At 38.7% G+C, this 23,895-nt stretch overlaps 2 protein-coding genes across 2 annotated transcripts; both read left to right on the plus strand.

Annotated features, from left to right (window-relative positions):
• The first annotated feature begins 2,502 nt into the window (after window positions 1-2,502).
• Window positions 2,503-13,227, plus strand: LOC135157916 (uncharacterized). The gene is made up of 9 exons (XM_064115111.1): window positions 2,503-2,827; window positions 3,553-3,759; window positions 4,126-4,470; window positions 5,182-5,253; window positions 5,853-6,061; window positions 10,874-10,973; window positions 11,355-11,470; window positions 11,998-12,187; window positions 12,443-13,227. The coding sequence occupies exons 1-9, from the start codon at window positions 2,503-2,505 to the stop codon at window positions 13,225-13,227; spliced, it is 2,349 nt and encodes a 782-aa protein (XP_063971181.1).
• A 9,045-nt stretch (window positions 13,228-22,272) lies between these two features.
• Window positions 22,273-23,459, plus strand: LOC135157917 (uncharacterized; the record flags this gene model as incomplete). The annotated part of the gene is made up of 2 exons (XM_064115112.1): window positions 22,273-22,554; window positions 23,097-23,459. Coding segments are annotated over 2 exons (645 nt in total), but the record flags the coding sequence as incomplete, so codon positions are not given.
• Between the last annotated feature and the right edge of the window lie 436 nt (window positions 23,460-23,895).

Below are 23,895 nucleotides of genomic sequence, written 5' to 3' on the forward strand. Positions count from 1 at the left end.
CCAAAAACTCATTTGGCGGGGGGTATCTGAATTTCAAAAAGCAAATCGCATGCCTAAAAAGTTCAATATCTGCTCTTTTGTTTGATACCTTAATCACAAAAAATGGTCAAGAAGTAAACAAGTTATGTTCTCTCGAAACAATTCTTGTATTTCCATAATTTCATTAAATAAACGTGTTTTCACCGGTTTCCCACATGGTTAACAAAAGACTTAATGCATGGCTGATCGTCAACAAAACGGAGTGTGAAGTGAGTTTGAACGCTAGCCTGCAGAACCCCTTCATTTTTTATGAAATTATTGAAATTCAAGCCTTATTTCAAATAACCAGAACTTTGTTATTTCTTGACCATTTTCTGTAATTGAGGTATCAAATTAAAGAGCAGCTATTGAACTTTTTAGAAATGTGGTTTTCTTTTTGAAACCCAGATACAGCCCGCCAAATGACTTTTTGCTATCCCCTCTTCAAATTGTTTTTGCTCACTCATGCATGAATGAGAAAGAATCTAAGTAATTTTAGATGAAAGAGGAGATTCTGAGCTTTACAATGGTAGGTCATTTGTCTATTGTATCATTGTATGATAAATTATCGATAAATCTCGGTTTCGTTTTTTGTGGGACGCACTGTATAACGATCATGGCCCCTTAACTGCCCCCCTAACCTCCATCTTCCTTGTTATTTGACAAGAGAAATTAAAGAAATAGGAATAGTTTTTTATTATCCTTCTCTTATGCCCCCACCTCCCGACCATTTTGTGTGTATTCTTCAATCTTTACTTACCTCCCTCTTATTTTTCCTACTGAGGCCTACATAAATCGTTTGCTTTTAGTTTAAAGACTTGTGCTAACTTTGTGAGTAATTTAAGAAATCACATTGTGATTTTTTTATAGTTTGAAATATTGGTCTAAAAGATTTAGGAAAATATTCATTTATAAATCAAAATAGGCATATTTACATAACAAGACCCCCCTTAAAAAGCCGTTAGCGGCATCAGGGGTCTATAGCACAGTTTTTTTTTTTTTTTTTTTACAGTGCCGTTGTAAACCGAGATTTTTGAGGGGCAGATATGTCATAAAGAGCCAGAAATTTCTTTTAAAAAAAGCTGCAGGCGAGTGCAGCAAGCGATCCAACACTTTTTAATATAAAAATTTATTTTTGTAATACATTTAACTTATTATTCAGAAAGTATATTTCACCCTCTTTTCCTTTCCCTCCCCATTTTCTCCTCTTCTTTTTCTATGTCCCGAAGATATGGGGGTCATTTGACCCCAAGTCCCTCGTCTGTTACCTATTTTCGTTCAGTAACCAATCGAAAGCAAGACTTCGTGGTATCATGGAAAAAATGATTAAAGGAGAATGAAACCCTTGAAACCAGCTGAATCCATATAAAAGAGAAAAATCAAAGAAACATATTGTTGAAAGTTTGAGGAAGATTGAATGAATAATAATAAAGTTATGAGCATTTGAATATTGAGATCACTAATGCCATGTAGATCGTCTCATTGGCAATGCGACCAAGATCTGTGATGTCACACACGTACAACTCCCTCATTACTTATTTAGTACTTATGTCACTTATATTCTCACTTTTATAGAGTCTATCACTAGGTGAGGTGTTCTCTTTATGAGAGGACAAGTACAGAGGTTTCACAACATTATATCATTGATGAATCGTTTGTCATTATGATTAGAATGAGCAAAAAGAGATGTTTTGGGGTATATTTTCAGTGTCCAAAATTGGACAACTCTTGCCTTTTGGACACTGAAAATGTACCCCAAAACATCTCTTTTTGCTCATTCTAATCATATGACAAACGATTCATCATTGATATAATGTTGTGAAACCTCTGTACTTGTCCTCTCATAAAGAGAACACCTCACCTTGTGATAGACTCTATAAAAGTGAGAATATAAGTGAAATAAGTACTAAAGTAATGAGGGAGTTGTACGTGTGTGACATCACAGATCTTGGTTGCATTGCCAATGGGAGGATCTACATGGCATTAGTGATCTCAATTTTCAAATGCTCATAACTTTCTTATTATTCATTCAATCTTCCTCAAACTTTCAACAATATGTTTCTTTGATTTTTCTCTTTGATATGGATTCAGCTGGTTTCAAGGGTTTCATTCTCCTTTAAGGCCTAACAAATTTTATGAAATGGGAACCCCTATTCCTCTATGTCTTAATTAGTTTTTGATTGGTGGAAACATTCGACCAATCAATTTCATCACTCTACGTGTATTACGTCATATCACACTATGCGCCTTGCGCAATTCGCGCGCGCGCATCATACATTTTGGCATGCGCCGCGCCAATTATAATTTTAATTGAGTCGACAAAATTTTCAAATTCCATTCAAATTGCGTTGACTTTGTGCTAGGACAGGGCAATGTTTTTCGTTCATTAATTTTTCTTCAAAATTGTTCAAACAGGATTCGTCCTTTAAAAAAAATCGTTAGTAGTTTAAGGTGAACTTAACCTCATCTCTCGGCCGTGTAACCATGACCGATGAAAGAGCACTTGATTCAAGTTTTGATCGAAATGGAAGAGTCGTCCAACTCCAAGAAAAGATTCTGAACAAAAATGCCAGCAATACCCAAGTCTACATCGACGACCGGCAGCATGGGCGGTTTGATGTCGCAAAGTTATCTGCTGCAGGGGACCAAGCCAAAGTCGAGACTGTAGTCGATGCTGGTCTTGACAAATTTTACGAGAACAATGCCAAGTTTAATGAAATATCTGGGTATGAGGACATGAGAGAACTGCTCAGCAGTGAAGATGCCCTCTCGGCTGGCTATTCAGGAGGGGAAGAAATATTTCTTGAAGGTGAGTAAAAAGGGAAGTGAAGTGATTCATATGAATCCCACTCATGCCCGAAAGGATGATAATATCATCGTTGTTGTTGTTGGTGGTGAAGATGGTGATATGATATCTGATATTAGTGTCTAGATCTAGTGATAATGATGAGGATGATGATATTAATGGTGGTGATGATGAGGACGATGATGATGATTATGATTAATGAAGATGGCGATGGTTATGATGAGCTTACTATGGTGGTGGAGTCGGCGGCGATATAATGAAAAATATGAAAAGTAAGGGCTTTGGCCATGACGATGGTGATGGTATTGGTGCATGTTATGGTGATATTTATTGGGAATGATGAGTGTGGTGATGGTTGTGATGATGACGAGGAGGATGACGATAATGGTGATGTCGAGGATCATTACGGAGATGATAATGATGAAAATTAGGTGGAGGAAGGAGAAAGAGAAGAAGAAGAAGAAGAAGACGACGACGACGAAGAAGAATAATAATAAGACGACGACGAATAGAAGAAGACGAAGAAGAATAAGAAGGAAGAAAGAAGAAGAAAAAAGGAAAAAGAAGAAGAAAGTAGGAGGAGAATAAGAAGAAGTAAAAGTAAAAGAAGAGGATGGAAAGGAAGAAAAAGGGGTGGAAGGAAGTAAAAAATAACACACAAAACAGGAGCAAACTCGTAAGAATAATCTTGACCTACCAAGCCTCAATACCATGTCCGTTACTTGTAGATCATTCCCCGATGGACGAATCTGAGTCGACAGAGGATGAAGTCGATGATGATGTCGGCATTGATGTTACTTACAAAAAACGTCGTCAATGTGATGATCCATCATCTCTCGTGGTCATTGGTCGTGGAATTCGTCTCCACACTCCTCCTCGTGACGAACCAATAGAGAAAGAAGAAGGAAGTCAACGACCACAACCGGAAGGAGAAGGTGATTTTTCTTTAAAAGACCTATTGGTTTCGTTTTTGTTTTCATCCTCCTCCTCCCCTCCCTCCCCCACCTTCTTTCCAAGACCATTGATCGGTTATATTCGGGTTATCAATAAAACATTGCGATTGCGTTAAAATAATTTCCATCATTATTTTCTTGGGGTATCTTTCATTAATTGTTTATGCATTACGTCAAGAATATTTAAAAAAAAAAACTATTAATGACCCTACCTTATATCAGTGAATCCGAACTGCACAATATCGTCACTTCATTACACTGTCAGATGCAACACTTCCATATTACGCGGGAATTATATGTCAAAGCCCCGCCAACAGATCTATATTTCTCTCTTGTCACAACACTTAGCAGAATCTGACGCTTCCTCGCCTACAACAGACGATATCCAGATAGATCCTGAGATCTTCCTACCGACCCCATCGACACACCCGGAGTCCAAGCGAGCGGGATCGTCTCGACGTCCGACACTCAGTCCCGTCATCGAAGAAGACGTCCGTGAATACATGCAAACATGGCGTTACGAAGACGAGGACGATGGGCGCGAGGGTGATGTCGATTCTGGGGCTGGAGACTCGACGTCGAACGTTGTAGAATCCGTCATCAACCTTGGTTCCGATGATGATTACGCCAACGAGATTTCGAGGGTTCTATCATCGGCAGCTGTAGATGCCGCACTCGCTGAGATTGATAATGGTAAATGTGGATTATGAGAAAACATATATTTTTTTATCCTGTCTCGTATTGATTCATATTAACCCATTTCCAATTACCACCTTAGATAATTAAATGAAGGATAATGAAGCGAAATAGATAAAACAAATTTTCAATGATGTCAACTACTTTAATTCCGGGGCGGCGCACCATGGCGAGGGGGGTCGACCACCCTAAGATTGTTCAAGTCCTAAAAAAAGTATATAAGAGTGAGAGAGAGAGAGAGAGAGAGAAGAGAGAAAAAATAAGCTTTTGAAAAGGGAAGACAGAAGAAGGATGAATGACAAAAAGACAAGTGCGGGTCTTTAATACTCTGTTATATTATTTAATGGGGAAAATTATATCATTTTCATGGTTCCTTGCCTACCCCACCCCCCCCCCCCTCCCATCTAAGCCCTGCGAGGATTGATGAATTAATAACTTTAGATTAACGTAACGATTAGACTTTCGAATACCCGAGTACTCGAGGAGTGAATAAACAGATGTTTTCTATAGATAAACGAAACAAATTATTATCAAGTAATTAAATAATTAGACAAAGAATCAACCGAATCACTATTTATGCATTTTAAAATGGTTTATTTCATAAACAAGTAATTACAATAATAGAACTACAGAGACACAAATGACAACTATTAGTTTTGATGAAATTTATCAAATATTTTAAAAATAATTTCTTATGATTTTTTTCAGAAGAAGAAAAGATACGGCCACCAAAAAATCCGCCGACCGGATGCAACGAGGACTTGGATGATAGCTGTGATGGTAACCAATTCATGTATTTCATATATCTTTTCAAATTGTGAAATAAACCGAACATAACAAAAAGCAAAAATAAAAAATAAATTCATCATATGGCTCTGTGCAATTGCGTAAATTGAGGTCTTCTATGTTGAAATATTATAATCAATAATATATATTGATTAAAAATATTTATAGGCGCACAAGATATACCTTTTTCCCAAGAACTTTTCTCATATTTCTGGTGGTTCTCATTATCCTCCCGTCTCCCACCTCCACCCCTCACTCTTGTCTCTTGGCTAATACCGTCTGGAGACATGATTTTTAGTCAGATATTTTTTCGCTATTCTTAATAAATGTGCATTAAAAAGGGGCTTAGTTCCCAGCGATGATTCGAATGTCCTTTATTCTGAGGTTTGTTAAATAGTTTATTATTGTTATTTTGGGTTTTTGATAATTTGATATAATAAAACAAATCATTAGAATGACTTTCACGACGTTTATTTGTGTTAGTTAATAAATAAGTAGAGGGTGTAGAGGTGTATATTTATTTTTAAAAAATCTTTATAAAATATTGTTGTCTTCGCTATTTGGTGAATGTTTCATTTATCTGTATTTTCTAGATATTGTCATCATTCTACCAGAGGCACAGGAATTAAACTACTACAACGTCCCAGTCGGGTGTAGTCTTGAGGACAGCCTCCAGGATGCGGCAAACGCACGGGCTCAGCTAGACGCACAGGCAGATTTCTTAGAGAATAGTCTTAATTGCCTGGAGACCACTCTAGATCGAATGTCACTCAATGAGGCCGTGATGCCAGACGGAAGTGTGGTGAGTATCATTGTCCATCTCATCATCGGGTTCATCCAGGGGCGGTACTACATAGGGGCAGGGGCGACCCCCTATGATTTCTGCTTAAAATAGTATTTAAAAAGGGGAAGAAGAGAAAATGGGGAAAAGGTACAAAAGGACAAAGAATATGCACAAGGAAAGGTCTGGTCCGTTTAACTTGTTCATAACCCTGTAATTAAGTTGGAAACAAAACCTGACGCCAAGTTATCTTGGCCCCCTCGACAGCCCGGCACCGCCATGGTATATCACACTATCCCTATCACTATCTCTTGGAGCAAGTTAGCTTTTGTGAAAGCAGAAAAATCAAAAAATAAGATCAACAAAAGTTTGAGTAAAATAGGACTAGCAATAAAAGAGTTATGAGCATTTGAATGTCGAGATAATGCTATGGAGATCCTCCCATTGGCAATGCGACCAAGATCTGTGATGTCACACACGTACAACTCTCCCATTTGGACACTGAAAATATACCCCAAAACATTTCTTTTTGCTCATTCTGATCATATGACAAACGATTCATCAATGATATAATGTTGTGAAACCTCTGTACTTGTCATCTCATAAAGAGAACACCTCACCTTGTGATAGACTCTATAAAAGTGAGAATATAAGTGAAATAAGTACTAAAGTAATGAGGGAGTTGTACGTGTGTGATATCACAGATCTTGGTCGCATTGCCGATAGGAGGATCTACATGGCACTAGTGATCTCAATATTCAAATGCTCATAACTTTCTTATTATTCATTCAATCTTCCTCAAACTTTCAACAATGTGTTCCTTTGATTTTTCTCTTTGATATGGATTCAGCTGGTTTCAAGGGTTTCATTCTCCTTTAAATTCATTATCTCGTATCATTTCATATTCCATTTCATATCATTCCTTATAGCCTTTTTTATCTCCTACTCACGATCGTTGACATTAACATCATCGCCATAATCATCACCATCATTATTACCACCACCGTCATCAAGATCATCATCATCATTATCATCATCACAAACATCCACTCTAGTTCGTAACCGTTTTAAAGCAAAGTCTAATTTCAAACTAAAGCAGATGCTCGAGCATTGACTTCCTAATTTTGACGCCATCTTTTTTACGTCTTTCTCTTGTGTGTCACTCGCACCAATCACGTACGTTCATCCCTCCAACTCAGTGTAAAAAGTGGGCGGAGCTTAATCGGATTTTCGGGCCTAGCAACCCTGTTAGCAACGCCTGTTAGCATCGTTTGGCTCAATCTCCATAATGTCTGCGATATTAAAATCCTACAAACTGATGGAATTATTCAAATTTAGTAAGGCTATGAATGTTTATCATTTACACTGACTATCGGTGTACAAACTCATACCGAATTTAAAGGCAATTGCCGGTTATATTACGAATTATCAGTCATTTTGATGAGTGATGCAAAGTGCCAAAATTTATGAAAATATAGCGTAAATTTTATATAGCATTTCAAAATCCTTATTTTCAATATCCCCATAATTTTTTGTTGTTTTAAAAAATATCTTATTACATTTACCAGAATTTTCCCGACCTGATAACGTTAATAGATTACTGTTTCTCGGCTTTATGAGGAAATGCCAGACCTTCAAAATCAGGTTAATTTTTGTTATATTTCTAACAGAAAATTGTTAGATTCGAACTACTATACCAACTTTACGCCCGAAGGAGGGTTATCATCTCGTATTGTTGTGTAAATGATACATAGCAATTCATTTTAGGAGTGTATTAATCCATGTTAGATAATCTTTTTCACGATGAGTTTTGTAATGAAGATAAAAAATCAAGTTCATTCTTGGCACGCGAGCCGCAGAATGATAAATTTTAGCGTGCGCAGACGGGGCTGATCCCTAGTGTGTCGGACGGGATTATCTAGTCCCATACTGGCCATGCTGGTTTCGGGTGGTATATTCTACGTACATTTTCCCCTTGCGATGACCACTGTCCAGTGTTATAGTGCTTAATGTTGATACTTAATCTGTGAAATGAATAGTTTACCGATATCTAAAAATGCTCTAATATACCTGACACATGATTGATCTCATTTTCGACTTTTATTATTTCTTTCGACGTGCATGAATTACAAAAAGTCAATCTTAGAATGTGTACATTGACTGTATATACTCTAGTTAAAAATGAAAGAATTGTCAAGGCTTGGGAAATATCGTGTTAAGTTTGCCCAATGTCATGAGTATCTCACTGTATGTTAAACAGATCACAGAATGACTGTAAACTTTGTAAATTCCACGGCTGCCTCCACGAACTGGGACATGAAGACGACATGGCGGCTCCTGATTTGTTAAAATAAAAATGATGGCAATATTTACAACAATTTTGAATCATACAACTGCGATAAACCAGGCTCTCGTGATTCGGCGGATAGTCCCTATAACCATTGCAAGAAAGCAAAACATAATTTCGTAATGACCTGGGCTGATTGGCACTTTGCGAGAAATGTCTCGTTTTTATACTTTCGGCCATGCAATCTAAAGCACTTTAAAAAAAATCTTTCTAACAGTAGTTTATTAATTTTAAGAATTAAAAAAATGTAGTTTCTGTGTTGAAAACGGAGGGAAGATTAGAGAAGCCTTTCGGCTCTCAATCCAGCTCCTCTTCCTCCTCCTTTTGTATATACCATCCCTTTATCTTTCTTATTTCTAATAGTAATTCCTGTTTTTATCGTGTAAATATTAAGTTTTTACCTTTTATCATAATGGGATCCTACTATAAGCTTTCCAGCTGTCCGAGATTACTGATTTTAATGCTACTGTATTTTATTTTGGTGACTGTATTCAATACAGTCAATAAATTGATTTTATTAGCCAATCTGGCTAAACAAATTCAATTCATCGATCAATCAGTCAATTTTCTGCTGGTCCCATTAGCCCCCTTTCTCTGCTACTGACTATAGGTGATAGAGGGAGGGGGGGGGGGAATAATCATCATCTCACCGTGCTCACTGCCGCCCCAGACAAGTGTGTTTGATATATTTTAATTGCAAGGGCTTCTCCTCCTCCTTCTATATCTCCCTGTTCTCTCTTTCTTTGTTTTTGCTTTTATATATCTCAAAGATCAGCTCTCCCTATTTAAATTTCCACTGTCTTCTATTATTCATTCCCTCCTGTTATGGTCAAGCTTCCTCAAATAAAGCTTGCCCTAATAATATTTGCCCCTCTGTCATTCTACCGGCCTGCAATCTCCTTTTGGCCCCTTAATTCTTTTTTTCTCTCGGCCTCGACCCCTCCCCAATCTATTTCATCCAACCCTTTTCACTCCCCCAACTCACCATGATTATAATTTATAATCACAAGAGCCTGGTAAAATAGGCATATTGAAGGTCTTACTTTCATTTTAACAAATAATTTGAGTGCCCCCCCCCCGGCGGTCATGCAGGTCGGCTTCATATGTTCCATAATGGTGTAGGCGGTCGTGGAATTTACAAAACATATAGTTGTTTTATATTTTCTGTTTAACATATACCGAGATGCTGATGACATTGGACAAACTTAACACGATATTTCCCAAACCTATATTTTAACTATACAGTCAATGTTCTTGACATCAAGTTGACTTATTGTAATTAAGGAAAGAAATAATAATCACCGAAAATGAAATAATTTATGTGTCAGGTATATTCCAAGCATTTTTAGACATCGGTAAAGTATGAATTTCATAGACTGAGTATCAAAATAAAACACTTAAACTGCACAGTGGTCATCGCGAGGGGAAAAGGTACGTAAAATATACCACCTGACTCCAGTATCGGACTGGATAATCTGAACGGACAGCCAGGGCGATCAGCCTCGTCTGCACACGCTAAAATTTAGCATTATGCGGCTCGCGTGCTAAGAATGAACTTGATTTGTCAGTTCATTACGTAACTCATCGTGAAAAATGTTATCCAACATTGATTGCTACACTCGTAATATTTAATGTTATGTACGATATACACAAAATTATGAGATGATAACCCTTCTTCGGGAGAACAATGGTATAGTAGTTCGAATCTAACTATTTTCTTTTAGAAATATAACAAAAAACAACCTGATTTTGAAGGCCTAAAATTTTCTTATGAATGATGGAGAAAATAAGCTACCAACGTTACCAGGTCGGGAAAATTCTATTTAATGTATTAAGATATTTTTTAAAACAACAAAAAATTATGGGGATATTGAAAATAAGGATTTTGAAATGCTATATAAAATTTACGCTATATTTTCATAAATTTTGGCATATTGTATCACTCATCAAAATGACTGGTAATTCGCTTTCTTACACACACTTGCTTATAATTTCGATATAGGTTGATACACCGATAGTCAATATAAATGATAAACATTCATAGTCTTACTAAATTTAAACGATTTCATTAGTTTTTAGGATTTTAATATCGCAGACAATTTGGAGAGTGAGCAAGAAGATGCTCGTAAGCGTCGCTAACAAGACTGTTAGGCGACCTACCGCGAGAGGGCTTTTATAATGGCGGGCTCCACTGAGTTGATACATAGCCTATAGGCGGTTCACGTACGTGCAATGAAACCGACTATCAAAGCTAATACATCACTTTGAATGGCGAATAATATTCGATTTGAGGTCCGTTTTGTTGAAGTGACTTGGTCATTAAATCAACATTTGGAACTGGGTTAAAGTTTTCTGCTTACTTTTCTTCTCTTCCCTTTCTTCTTCTTTCGTTCTTTTCTCTCTCTTCTTTCTTTTTATTTGGAAATTGTGTTTAATAAAACTTGCTCCTCTTGTCTCTTTTCTTCTCTCTTCTATTTCGAATGGAGGTGTTCCTGAGAGATCAGCTGAGAAAGGCAAAGACCGGTCACCTCTTGAGAGCTTGGGAAAGGACAAAAGATCAACCAGCCGACGAGTATCTGTCATGTGGTAAATACATTTTATGATGATGTATGTGAATGATACTGGTGACGACGACGATAATGATGTGATGATGATGATGAGGATGATGATGATGATAATGAGGATGATGTTGGTGGTGATGGTGATGATGATGGTGATGGTGGTGGTGGTGATGATGATGGTGGTGGTGGTGATGATGATGACGATGATGATGGTGGTGGTGGTGGTGATGATGATGATGATGATGATGACGATGGTGGTGGTGATGATGATTATGATATGGGGGTTGTTGTTGTTGTTGTTGGTGGTGGTGGTGACGACGACGATGATGATGAGGATGATGATGACTCCTAGTACTGCAGCCAATAAACTGTAACTTCTCGTTTTGTCCTTCGTAAATTAAATCAGCTGAATTGGAGACTCCTTTAGCCCAGATACAGAGGGAGCTATACCAGGAACAGATCAAGAGTTATAACACAGCCAACGAAGAGATGAGGACTGCAGTCACACAGGCAACATTGCAGGTAAATCAAAATGGCCATGCCCCCCCCAAAAAAAAAAAATGTAGAAATATTGACGACCCTGAAAAAAAAAGGAAAGGGAATGAAAAAGGGTGAAATACGATAATTTGTTCTGAATATTACGTCAATATCTACCAATAAATTACATTTTATATTTAAGAAAAAAAAGTTAAAATTTTTGCTTGCACTTCAAATATTCAGGACTAAGAAAAAAAATACAGAAAACGATTGAAAAAGATAGGAAAATATGTAAGATATGATGTTAATTTATTAATATCACGTTAGAATACAGATCACAAAATCAAGGTCACATTTTTTGCTCGCTCACTTTGCTCCCTCGGGATAAAAAAAAACGTTGCCACTGACACGACATGTAGTAACCCCTCTATTTTGGGGTTCATTACGCAAATGTCCTTTGATTTTTGAAGTAAACAAAATATAGTATTTGATATAATTTTTTTTTTGGAGGGGGTGGTATTTTTTTCCCGCGCTCATTCCTCTAATAGAACACATAAATGTTCTTTATCCAGGAACAAGCTCTCCGTGGTCAGGCTCGCCAGGTCCAGCAGACGTACAACGGCCTGGAGCAGAACATCGCCAACCTATCCAATGAACTTGTTGGGCTCCAGAACAGACAACATCACTTGCAGAATGCTATGATGGAAGAACGGGTTGCAAAAGAGGCCGCACAGCGTGAACATGAGAGGATCTATCGCAGAAGTGAGCTTTTTCTTTGGAATATAATTTTTGAAAAAAGATGTGATCATTTAAACGTGGAACGCATGTGATTTTAACCAAACCGTTGTCTTTGAACATGTTATTTTCATCATTTGCTTATCGTGCTTCTGGTTCTGATCTTCCGAGTAAAACGCGCCCAAGATGTCATAGCTATTTCTGAAATATTTAGGAATAAGTTTTTAATGAGTTTTGCACAAAAAAAATGATATTTACCATTTAAACATTTTTGCCTAACAGGTAGTAGTGACGTTATCGACGCCAACAACGACATTCTGAGGGAGAGCCACATTCGACGACCAAGACAGCCCGAATGGACATCAGATCAATCTGCCTCGACGTCATCAAGCGAAGATATCCCAACATCGGGTCTCTACCAACACGAAGGTGGGCAGCGATGGTGGTCGCAAAGGGGGAGCAGGCAGCGTGAATATGATTACATCCAGCCTCCCCCATGGCGGAGAGGCTACAGACCATCAGGTGGGCGGCGCTTCGGGTTTGGTCAACGGCCAAATTGGAGGAGCAACCACGGTAACTGGAGATGGAGCGAGACGCGAGATGGACCACGCCCATGGGAGCGTCGAAGACCACCGCCACATGTGAACCGCCCATTTGTTGACCGACCACGCCCACCTCCCCCGGCGCCGTTCACGCCTCCGTTTAAAAGAGAGACGGAGGTTATGCTGACGCAGTACTTCCATGAGATGGGACGAGTGGAGAATCTCCTGCGGGAACGCGGTTTCGCCAAGGGTCCTGCGGCTACCGCGCCGGTCGCGCCCTACCGCCCTCATCCGACGCGGTACCAGCGTTACTCCGGTTATCACCGCGGAGGATGGGATCAGAGGATGGGATCCAGGTCGTTGCCGTCAATGAGAGGATATGGGTTTCCATACCGTGAACGATCTCAACGAAGCGCCGATTGGTTTGACACAAGCCGATCGCAAACCAATAACCAGATGAGCCAAAGGCACTCTGAGGAAGAGATGCCAGCCACTACTGTTGTACATGCTGCTGCTTCGGCTTAGGTCATTTTACTGGTTACACTTCGTAATTCCGAAGGTTCGTAATTCCGAAGGTTCTTTATTCCGAAGGTTCGTAAATCCGAAACACGTAAATTGCCTATACCTCGATGTTCGTTAATCCGAAAACGTAAAAGGGTTCGTTAATCCGAACATTTGTGGCGTTATTCCGAAGGTTCGTTATTCCGAAGGTTCGATAATCCGAAAACAAAATTAGGTTCGATGTTCCGAAGGTTCGTTAATCCGAAAACGAAATAAGGTTCGTTGTTCCGAAGGTTCGTTAGTCCGAAAACGAAATAAGGTTCGTTAATCATTTAGTTTTCGGACTAACGAACCTTCGGAATTACGAACCTCATTTCGTTTTCGGATTAACGAACCTTCGGAACTACGAACCTCACTTCGTTTTCGGACTATCGAACCTTCGGAATTACGAACCTTCGGAAATACGAACCTTCGGAATAACGAAGCTTCGGAATTACGAATGTATGCGATTCTACTTACCTGACGATTTCATGAAAGATTAAAAATACACTGAGATGAAAGGGGAAGGGAAAATAAGTCATAAAGGCGGGAGGCCTCATTACTGGAAGACTTGTAACAGTTATATGTGAGGTTCAGAAATTCAAGCACAACTCCCAAATATTCGCTTCAGCCATCAGGGAAACGGGACTTGTCGGACGTTTTATCCGACAAATCCTGTTCCATCCGAAAGTTACAGTTACAATGCCTTTTCAGCCAATCAAGATCTGGGTTCCGTAACACAAAGATTAGCGATGAATAGCAAATATGAGAGAACACTTCTGATTCGTTCCTGGTCAGTATTTCGCGCCAAATGCATGTGTGATATTAATTTTGATTGGTCATTTTAATAATTTAGCGATTGATCGCTAATCCTTGTGTTACGGAGCCAAGAAGAGTTGTCAGATCCGACAACTTGTAGGACAAATAATGTTGATGAAACGCTTCCCTGGTTGGTTGAATCTATTGTGATTGAATTTTGAAATTGCGTTTGATCGTAGCCATTTGTTTAACGGGCCCCCGCGGGTCTTGTGAAGTTACTTATGGCTTTATAGCAAAGGCAAAAGTGGCAAAATGATGACAATAGAATATCCCGAACCCCTCGAAGTAAACTTTATGGGGGTACTTAAAAACCTCGTGAGCAGGTGGGCTATGAGACATGAACAAGATCCGGAATTCTAGTCCTTTCCAACGGATCCAGCGTGTGAGTTATAATCATTTTTTTACAGTTAAACGTATGCATGTATTTTCATCATTAGGTGTATAAAATCAATAACAGATTTACAAAGGAATGAACAATGAAATATCTCTGAAAATATGTTAAAACATCGTTAAATGAATAATTACGTTCATACTGATAATGTATTAATTTTACTCAAGCAATGAAATGTATACTTCCTTATACTAGGATGAGTTTATTGCACAGTGATTAATGCAAAAATAGAAGAAAAAAAATAAACAGATAGGGCCTGTATAATCTACTTTTTTAACAAAGGTAAATTTCATCAAATTTGTATATTGGTAGATATGTTTATTTTTTTAGATATGTGACAGATTTACAGATAATTATGTATATACATATATGGATAGAAACATATAAATATAAAATGATAAATACAGATAAAAATAAAAGTTATGAAAGGTTATTTATTTTAAATTTGTTTATTAAAATGATTACTGATGAAAAAGATGATAGCAACATTCCTCTAGAGTAATCGTTGGTGTTGATTAATGATAAATGAAAAATATTATATTTGTTTACTTTTTTCCTGAATATATATCTTCATGTTTGTAAAAACGGCATTTTGCTAAACTAGCTTCAGACAAATATTCACTCTGTTTACTCGTGGGTAATCCTCCGACTGTCGTTTGTCGATATTTCGGTGAAAAAAAAGGGTCAACGTTTTCCAGTGACTTTTCACATTTTATAGTAGATATCTTTCGGAGTATTGACACCTATTTACCTCCCGCCTCTTCCAGCTTATCTCCAATCCCTCATTTGTAACAAATGATCATTATACTTTCCATACATAATTCCATAGTGTACAACGAATTAAATGAAGATTGATGTGTATGTATTGCCAGTATGTGTATCGTTAAATCTATGTCAACTTAATTATATTCGAATATCTTATTTTATCGTCATTTTAGAGTTTAATTTTGTTTTGATATTGTTTAATCGCTTCAACTTGTATGATAAGTGAGCATGAAATGAATTGCAGTCTATTGTAATTCCATGCAGAGCTAACTTAATGTCAAATCTGCATAGAATAGAACTTTTGCATGGTTTACATAAAAAGTATTATAAAACATTTAAGTAATGAGTGTGTGACATCATCGACTCTTTCATATGCATGCCACTCGTGTGAGGCTTGTTGTGAAAATAGATACTTTGAAATGTCATTATACATCCGATTTGATGGTTTGTTTTTTCAGCATTGTGCTTATTTTACTTTCGTCTATTTATTCAAATCAAATTTCATTTGTGGTGGACTTCACCTTAATTAATGAAAATAGAGAATAGCAATGAGAAGTATTAATAGGGAAGGAGAGTGACTGCAGGGAGAAAGACATGGATGTATTTAAGATGATTCCGGCATAAAGAGGCAAGAATTCGTAAAATGTTTAAAGACCACCGTACACCTTAAGGACGTTCCACAGTTAAAGTGAAATCCATGTCATTTTCACCAAACTTTGCACATAGATACTTTAAAACCTTAATATTTGAAATATGCAAAAATCAACATAGGTCCATGTGCTTGATTTTTTGCTATAGAGCTTCAAAGTTCACCCAAATTGATGTTCTTAAGAATTGCGCATTCAAAAGAATTTGGCATTTTTAGACCGCCCAAGATTACTGCAATGAGTTTAAACCTCTATTACTCATTCAAAATACATGAAAAAGTAATCAAATTTCGCAAGAGAGTTAATAGTTGTATCGTTAGAATGGAGAATCTATTTATAGTGCTATTTGTTTGCAATTTTAAGTTTAACAGCACTATTAGTTCTTAAAAATGGCGTAAAAGATAACAAAATCCCAATCTAGTACAATAAATGATGCACTTTATTCAAAATCCATGTCATTTTCACCAAAATTTGCAGAGTTGTAGAGGAAGGTATACCTTAAGGCCACCGCACACCTTACGACCCGACTGGTCGGCGACTGGCTTGCGACTGGGTGAGGGGAAATGAATCGCAAGGTAGTCATAAGCCTCGACACCGCACACCTTGCGATCCGATTTGCGACTCACGCATGCGCTTTTTGCTTTTTGGCATAACAACAAAAAGAATGCGTTTACTACTGCGTATGCGCGTTGTTTATCATATACGCGTCGTGCAACTCTGCTGTCTGATTGGCTGGAATTTGGATTGAGCTTGCGATCCAGTCATAAGGATTCGACATGTCAAATCCTTCCGATTTTCCTTGCGACTTGTCTCTGACCGGTCTGCAACTCGAAGCTGACTAGAGCTGTGACGTCACATCTCCCCTCACCCAGTCGCAAGCCAGTCGGCGACTGGTCGGGTCGTAAGGTGTGCGGTGGCCTTAAAGGCCACCGCACACCTTACGACCCGACTGGTCGGCGACTGGCTTGCGACTGGGTGAGGGGAGATGAATCGCAAGGCAGTCATAAGCCTCGACACCGCACACCTTGCGATCCGATCTGCGACTCACGCATGCGCTTTTTGCTTTTTGGCATAGCATCTGAAAAATTGCGCTTACTACTGCGTATGCGCGTTGTTTATCATAATACGCATCGTGCAACTCTGCTGTGTGATTGGCTGGAAGTTGGATTGAGCTTGCGATCCAGTCATAAGGATTCAACATGTCAAATCCTTCCGATTTTCCTTGCGACTTGTCTCTGACCGGTCTGCGACTCTGAAGCTGACATGCGCTGTGACGTCACATCTCCCCTCACTCAGTCGCAAGCCAGTCGGCGACTGGTCGGGTCGTAAGGTGTGCGGTGGCCTTAAGATGTACAGACATTAAAAAATAGGGGTTCATGTGCTTGTTTTTAAACTATCAGCATTTTTATTAGAGAAAATGTGTTTTTTAAAACACCAAAAATGCGCCGAATGCTTTGTATCTATGTGAAGAAAAAAATCAAAACCACTCTACCGTTTATTCAAACTCGGGGTAATATTCGTGATTCTTGGCAGCACTGCAGAGTAAAGTATTTTAAAATTGTAGAGAATTTTTTTTTAATGGTCCATTGAATAATTCGATTTTTTAGCTTCATGAAATAACGCATCGGATCTGCAGTTATAGTGCAGAAGATGAGAAAAATCAGCTCATACCCGCAGCTAATAATCACCTGTTCATCCATTGTGACGTCAGCGCGCAGAGTGTAAACTATGCGCAGATCATAATGCGCACAAACATAACTGTCGAACGTCCTTAAGGCGACCGCACACCTTACGATTGGTCTGCGACTCAATTTTGGAATAAAACGTAGTAGATTTATTTTTTTTTTTTTCAATTTGTTTCCCCTCCACAGGGATTTTATTATTATTCAAAACATAACAAGATATCTTTTCAATGACAAATCAAATTAATAACAACGAAATACAATACAACAGTAATTGTAACAAATATATAAATTGAACTGTCAGGTTAACATAATAGTAAACAATTTAAGGAACAAGCAAGGAGTAAATGAACAATAATATTCATATGTATCATTGTACATGGAAAGTGAACTGAACAGATCACTTCATGTAAACATGGCACGTAATTGAAACCATTTCTTTGTAAACTTTACCATTTTACAATTTGACTCTGCGATATATTTTTCATTCTTGAAATAATTCTGAAGTGCAAATTTGATATTATCAAAAACAGGTAATTGATGTTTTACTCTGGAAGTATAGATCATCTGTCGTATCACTATCAATAAACAATTTAATGCATAATTACTTGAACCTCTTAAACCAAATAATTTTTCTTTATTAGAGAAAAAAATTCTATTTCCAGTTTTAAGAAATATCCATTGTTCAAACCTGTCCCATATATGTTTAATACATGTACATTCACAAATTAGATGAGTAACTGTTTCACGGTGTACATTACAAAAAGTACATTCTTTTTGTTGAGCTAAATTAATTTTAAACAATATTTCATTTGTATATAAAATATGTTGCATTATTTTGAACTGAAACCAACGTAAATTCACATCGGTAGTACAACTGAATCCAATAGAGCAATACGATTGCCATTGCTTGTCATTCATATCGAATATACACTTCCACTTAAGGAAACTTTTACATTCCACTTTTCTTTTCTTTTTAAGAATCGTATAGATGTGTAAACAACCTTTATTATATTTCATAACAAGTGCTATTGTATCAGGGATAATAGGTTCTTGGAACTTGCTAAAGTGTGTGCCATTGCTAAAACCGTCTCTTATAGCATCACATAATCCACGGTAAAAAATAAAATTTATTTGAACATTGTATTTTTCCTTAAGGTCATTCAAAGAGAGGAAATTGCCATGTACATCTAAAATATCATTAACAAAACGAACACCCCTATTATTTAGAGATCTACTGTGAATTGAGCTATTACCTATTTTGATAAAATCATTGTTCCATAAGGGTTGGCAAGGTATATCATTACAGTGCATAGATAACAGTGTGCTATACGCTAAGAACATTTCTTTCCAAAAAGGATTTTGAATTTCGTGTGCCAGTCTAAAAAAATAGCTATTTCCCATATAAAGATCCAAGTTTTGCGTTTTATGCAAAAAAGACTGAAAAAGACAAATAATATTACCGTCAATGGAACCGTTTATCATTTTTTTCATCCAAGAAATTTTCAATGACTGGCAATGCAGATTTATGTCTATCATTTTTACTCCACCTTCAGAATAACTCTGAGACATTTGATTTCTACTTACTTTATCTGGTTTCTCTCCCCATATGAATCTATGAAATTGGGAATTTACATCTTTTAGAAATAACTCACTTGGATTCGGGAGAGAAAGAATTAAGTAGTTCAATTTAGACACAAACAATGACTTGACAACCGTAACTCTTCCAAGGACCGTCAGGTAACGTCTTAACCATGAAGTCATTTGACTTTTGATCTCTTTAAACTTTTCATTGTAATTATGCACCGTCATTTTCTGAAGATCTGTACAAAAATCTATACCTAAATATCTGAAGTATTCATCAAATACCCAATTCAAATTCCTATTGGCAAGAATACAGTCTTTCTTGTTCTTATATCCTCCAATCCATATTGCATGTGTCTTGGTTATATTAACAGTCAAACCTGATATTGTTTTATATTTTTCCAAGATGTCAAAAGCACTACTCAATTCTCTTTCTGAACCGTTTAATGTCAGAAGAGTGTCATCTGCATACTGTAATATTTTATGACATTTACCAGAGGGCATCCTCAAACCATCTATTGACGTTGATTGTCGAAACAAAACGCCAAGTATTTCAGCACATAATAGAAAAATATATGGAGACAATGGATCTCCTTGGCGACAGCCCCGCTCTATTGAAAATCTGGGAGACAGGTGTCCATTGATTAAAACACAAGATTGAGCATTTTCATAAAACACATCAAACCATTTAACAATGGTCGGACCAAATTTAAAGAAGTGTAGTACATTGCGAATAAAGTCATGAGAAATTGAATCGAATGCCTTCTCAAAATCTATAAGTAACAATAAACCGGGAATATCGTTTAATTCAGTATATAATAATATATCATATAACAAGCGGATGTTTTCTCCGATAAAGCGTCCGGACATAAACCCTTTCTGATTCTCATGTAGTAGAATTTGATGCTAATATTGAAACTTGGAATATCTTACTGTGTAATGTTCGAAATCATCGTACGAATACCTATGTTCAAATCTGTGACTATGCTATAATCCTTCTTAGAATAAAAGCAAATTTAATATCTAGTCTTAATGACGTCATAGCAGTCGTAAGATTGGCTACGATTTGAAACTAATTTGGCCTTTACTCGAAAATTAATGGCTTGCAATCTGTCAAAATGGTTATATTAGTATTCTTTCAATTAATTTTAACCTCAATTAAAATGATAATGTTCCATTCACATTTTCAGAAAATTAGCAAAATGCGATTTGTTCCAAAATTGGATCGCGAACAGTCGTAAGGTGTGCGGTGGCCTTTATACGATTGGTCTGCGACCCGATTTCGGAATAAAAAGTAGTAGAATTTGATGCTAATATTGAGATATGGAATATCTTATTGTGTAATGTTCTAAATCAAATCTGTGACTATACTATCTAATAGAATAAAAGCAAATTCGGCATCTAATCGTAATGACGTCTAAGCTTTGAAAATAATTTGGCCTTTGCTAATAATAAAGGCTTGCAATCATCCAAAATTTTTATATTAATACCCTTTCAGTTGGTTCAAACTTCAAATAAAAAATTATATTTTACATTCACATTTTCAGAAAATGTGCAAAATACGATTTGTTCCAACTTGAATCGGAGTGTGGACCAGTCTGTAGGTGTGCGGTGGTCTTAATAATAACAAAACGAGATCGGGAGAGGGAGAGAGAGAAGGGGGTGGGGGAGACTCGAAAAAAAGAGAGAGGGGGATGGGGTTGAAGTATAGGCCCTACGGTTATACTTACATGACCAGAGAGGTATCGGGATGAAACGTTTTTATTAACAGATAAAATATTTTGAAATATTCGATTAGATATCGACCCATTCAACACCAATTTTTCGTTATATTCCTTCGGAAAAAAGATGCGGACGATAGGTCAATGCGGATTCTTGCGTCCACTTGCGGATAATCTTGCGAAAACGAAATAAGGTTCGTAAATCCGAAGGTTCGACAGTCCGAAAACGAAATGAAGTTCGTTTATCCGAAGGTTCGTCAGTCCGAAAACGAAATGAGGTTCGTTTATCCGAAGGTTCGTTAGTCCGAAAACGAAATAAGGTTCGTTAATCTGAAAATGAAATAAGGTATTAGAAGCGGGGGGGGGGGGGGGGGGGGCTTCCAAAACTTTTTTTCCAAAGCCCCTCCCCCCCACTTTGAAAAAGGCTTAAGCTCCTATGATTCTCAAGTTTGTTGAAAAAAAAAATTAACAACTGATATTTCCCTCTTCATTTCCTTTTCCCTTCCACTTTGATTTCGCTTCTGTTTCCTGTCCCATTTTTCCTTCTCTCTATCTCTCTTACTTCTATTTTTTTTGTTTCTTTCATTATGTTCTTTTATCACTCTCTTTCCTTTATCATTTTTTCTTTTCTGTTTCTGTATTTTCCTTCCCCTTTCGATTTCCCTCTTCCGCCCCCCCCCTCTTTCTCTCTCTCCCTCTTCCTATTTCGTTTTCTCCTTTCATTTTGTTCACCCATTCTTCATTTTTTTAACTCTTATCTCTCTATCGCTTTCACTCGCTCTATCTGCTACCTTAATTTACTCAACTGCAAGAGAAATCATAATTTAAATACTTCTTGAGGTTAATTTACAATTTATTTACAATTATTTACAATTTCTTCAATGAAATGTTTTCAAGAGTGTCTTCTACGCCTTCGCCAACCAAAACAGCAAAGTCTTTTCCACCACTTCAGTCTCCTTCCATTAACGATTCTCTGGTCCGTGATATCCCCGATACTTTCCTTCTTGATATTGCCATCCTTTCCGCTCATCTTTATCTCCTCTTTAAAGTCTTGCAACTCTGGAACCTCCTGTTCTATTTCCTTCTTCTGCTTGTCCTCCTCCTCTAGCTTCACTTTCTCCATCCACATCTCATTCCAAAATGATTCGGCAAACTCTGTTGATTCCTCAAGCATTTCGGGCAGCTTCTGTTCATCGTCCACCTCTTCCTTCTCCTTGGTGAGGTTGTTCAATGAAGTGATCACCAATGCATCCTCCCCTGCCATCATCTTCTCCTCGAGCCCCATCTCATCTTTAGCTATCAGCTCTACCTTTCCTGTCTGAGCCATCTCCTCCCCTTCCATTAGCTCCAGCTCCTCCACCGGCTCTGTTCCCTGCCCTTCCACTGCAGTCATCTCTGCCATCTTCAGCTCCTCCTCCTCCATAGCCATCAGCTCTACATTCCCTGTCTCTACCTCCTCATCTTCCATTAGCTCTAGCTCCTCCACCAGCTCTGTTTCCAGCCCTTCCACTGCAGTCATCCCTGCAATCTTCAGCTCCTCCTTCTCCTCCTTAGCCATCAGCTCTACCTTTCCTGTCTCAACCTCTTCATCTTTCATTAGCTCCAGCTCCTCCATCGGCTCTGTTCCCTGCCCTTCCACTGCAGTCATCCCTGCAATCTTCAGCTCCTCCTCCGCCTCCTTAGCTGACAGCTCTGCCTTTCCTGTCTGAGCCATCTCCTCCCCTTCCATTAGCTCCAGCTCCTCCACCGGCTCTGTTCCCAGCCCTTCCACTGCAGTCATCTCTGCCATCTTTAGCTCCTCCTCCTCCATAGCCATCAGCTCTACATTCCCTGTCTCCACCTCCTCATCTTCCATTAGCTCTAGCTCCTCCACCAGCTCTGTTTCCAGCCCTTCCACTGCAGTCATCCCTGCAATCTTCAGCTCCTCCTTCTCCTCCTTAGCCATCAGCTCTACCTTTCCTGTCTCAACCTCTTCATCTTTCATTAGCTCCAGCTCCTCCATCGGCTCTGTTCCCTGCCCTTCAACTGCAGTCATCCCTGCAATCTTCAGCTCCTCCTCCGCCTCCTTAGCTGTCAGCTCTGCCTTTCCTGTCTGAGCAATCTCCTCCCCTTCCATTAGCTCCAGCTCCTCCACCGGCTCAGCTCCCAGCCCTTCTACTGCAGTCATCTCTGCCATCTTCAGCTCCTCCTCCTCCATAGCCATCAGCCCTACATTCCCTGTCTCCACCTTCTCCCCTTCCATTAGCTCCAGCTCCTCCACCAGCTCTATTTTTCCAGCCCTTCCACTGCAGTCATCCCTGCAATCTTCAGCTCCTCCTCCTTAGCCATCAGCTCTATCCTTCCTGTCTCAACCTCCTCATCTTCCATTAGCTCCAGCTCCTCCATCGGCTCTGTTCCCTGCCCTTCCACTGCAGTCATCCCTGCAATCTTCAGCTCCTCCTTCTCATCCTTAGCCATCAGCTCTACCTTCCCTGTCTCAACCTCTTCATCTTTCATTAGCTCCAGCTCCTCCACCAGCTCTGTTCCATGCCCTTCCACTGCAGTCATCCCTGCAATCTTCAGCTCCTCCTCCGCCTCCTTAGCTGTCAGCTCTGCCTTTCCTGTCTGAGCCATCTCCTCCCCTTCCATTAGCTCCAGCTCCTCCACCGGCTCTGTTCCCAGCCCTTCCACTGCAGTCATCTCTGCCATCTTTAGCTCCTCCTCCTCCATAGCCATCAGCTCTACATTCCCTGTCTCCACCTCCTCATCTTCCATTAGCTCTAGCTCCTCCACCAGCTCTGTTTCCAGCCCTTCCACTGCAGTCATCCCTGCAATCTTCAGCTCCTCCTTCTCCTCCTTAGCCATCAGCTCTACCTTTCCTGTCTCAACCTCTTCATCTTTCATTAGCTCCAGCTCCTCCATCGGCTCTGTTCCCTGCCCTTCAACTGCAGTCATCCCTGCAATCTTCAGCTCCTCCTCCGCCTCCTTAGCTGTCAGCTCTGCCTTTCCTGTCTGAGCAATCTCCTCCCCTTCCATTAGCTCCAGCTCCTCCACCGGCTCAGCTC

This window comes from Lytechinus pictus, unplaced genomic scaffold (assembly GCF_037042905.1).
Source record: "Lytechinus pictus isolate F3 Inbred unplaced genomic scaffold, Lp3.0 scaffold_20, whole genome shotgun sequence".
In the NCBI taxonomy this organism is placed as follows: domain Eukaryota; kingdom Metazoa; phylum Echinodermata; class Echinoidea; order Temnopleuroida; family Toxopneustidae; genus Lytechinus; species Lytechinus pictus.

What these genes read in the sequence shown, in the direction of transcription:
- LOC135157916 (XM_064115111.1), top strand. Translation starts at nt 2,503, where the DNA reads ATGACCGATGAAAGAGCACTTGATTCAAGTTTTGATCGAAATGGAAGA. An exon ending in GGAAGAAATATTTCTTGAAG is followed by an intron (nt 2,828 to 3,552) that starts GTGAGTAAAAAG and finishes CGTTACTTGTAG; the next exon opens with ATCATTCCCCGATGGACGAA. An exon ending in TGAGAGGATCTATCGCAGAA is followed by an intron (nt 12,188 to 12,442) that starts GTGAGCTTTTTC and finishes TTTGCCTAACAG; the next exon opens with GTAGTAGTGACGTTATCGAC.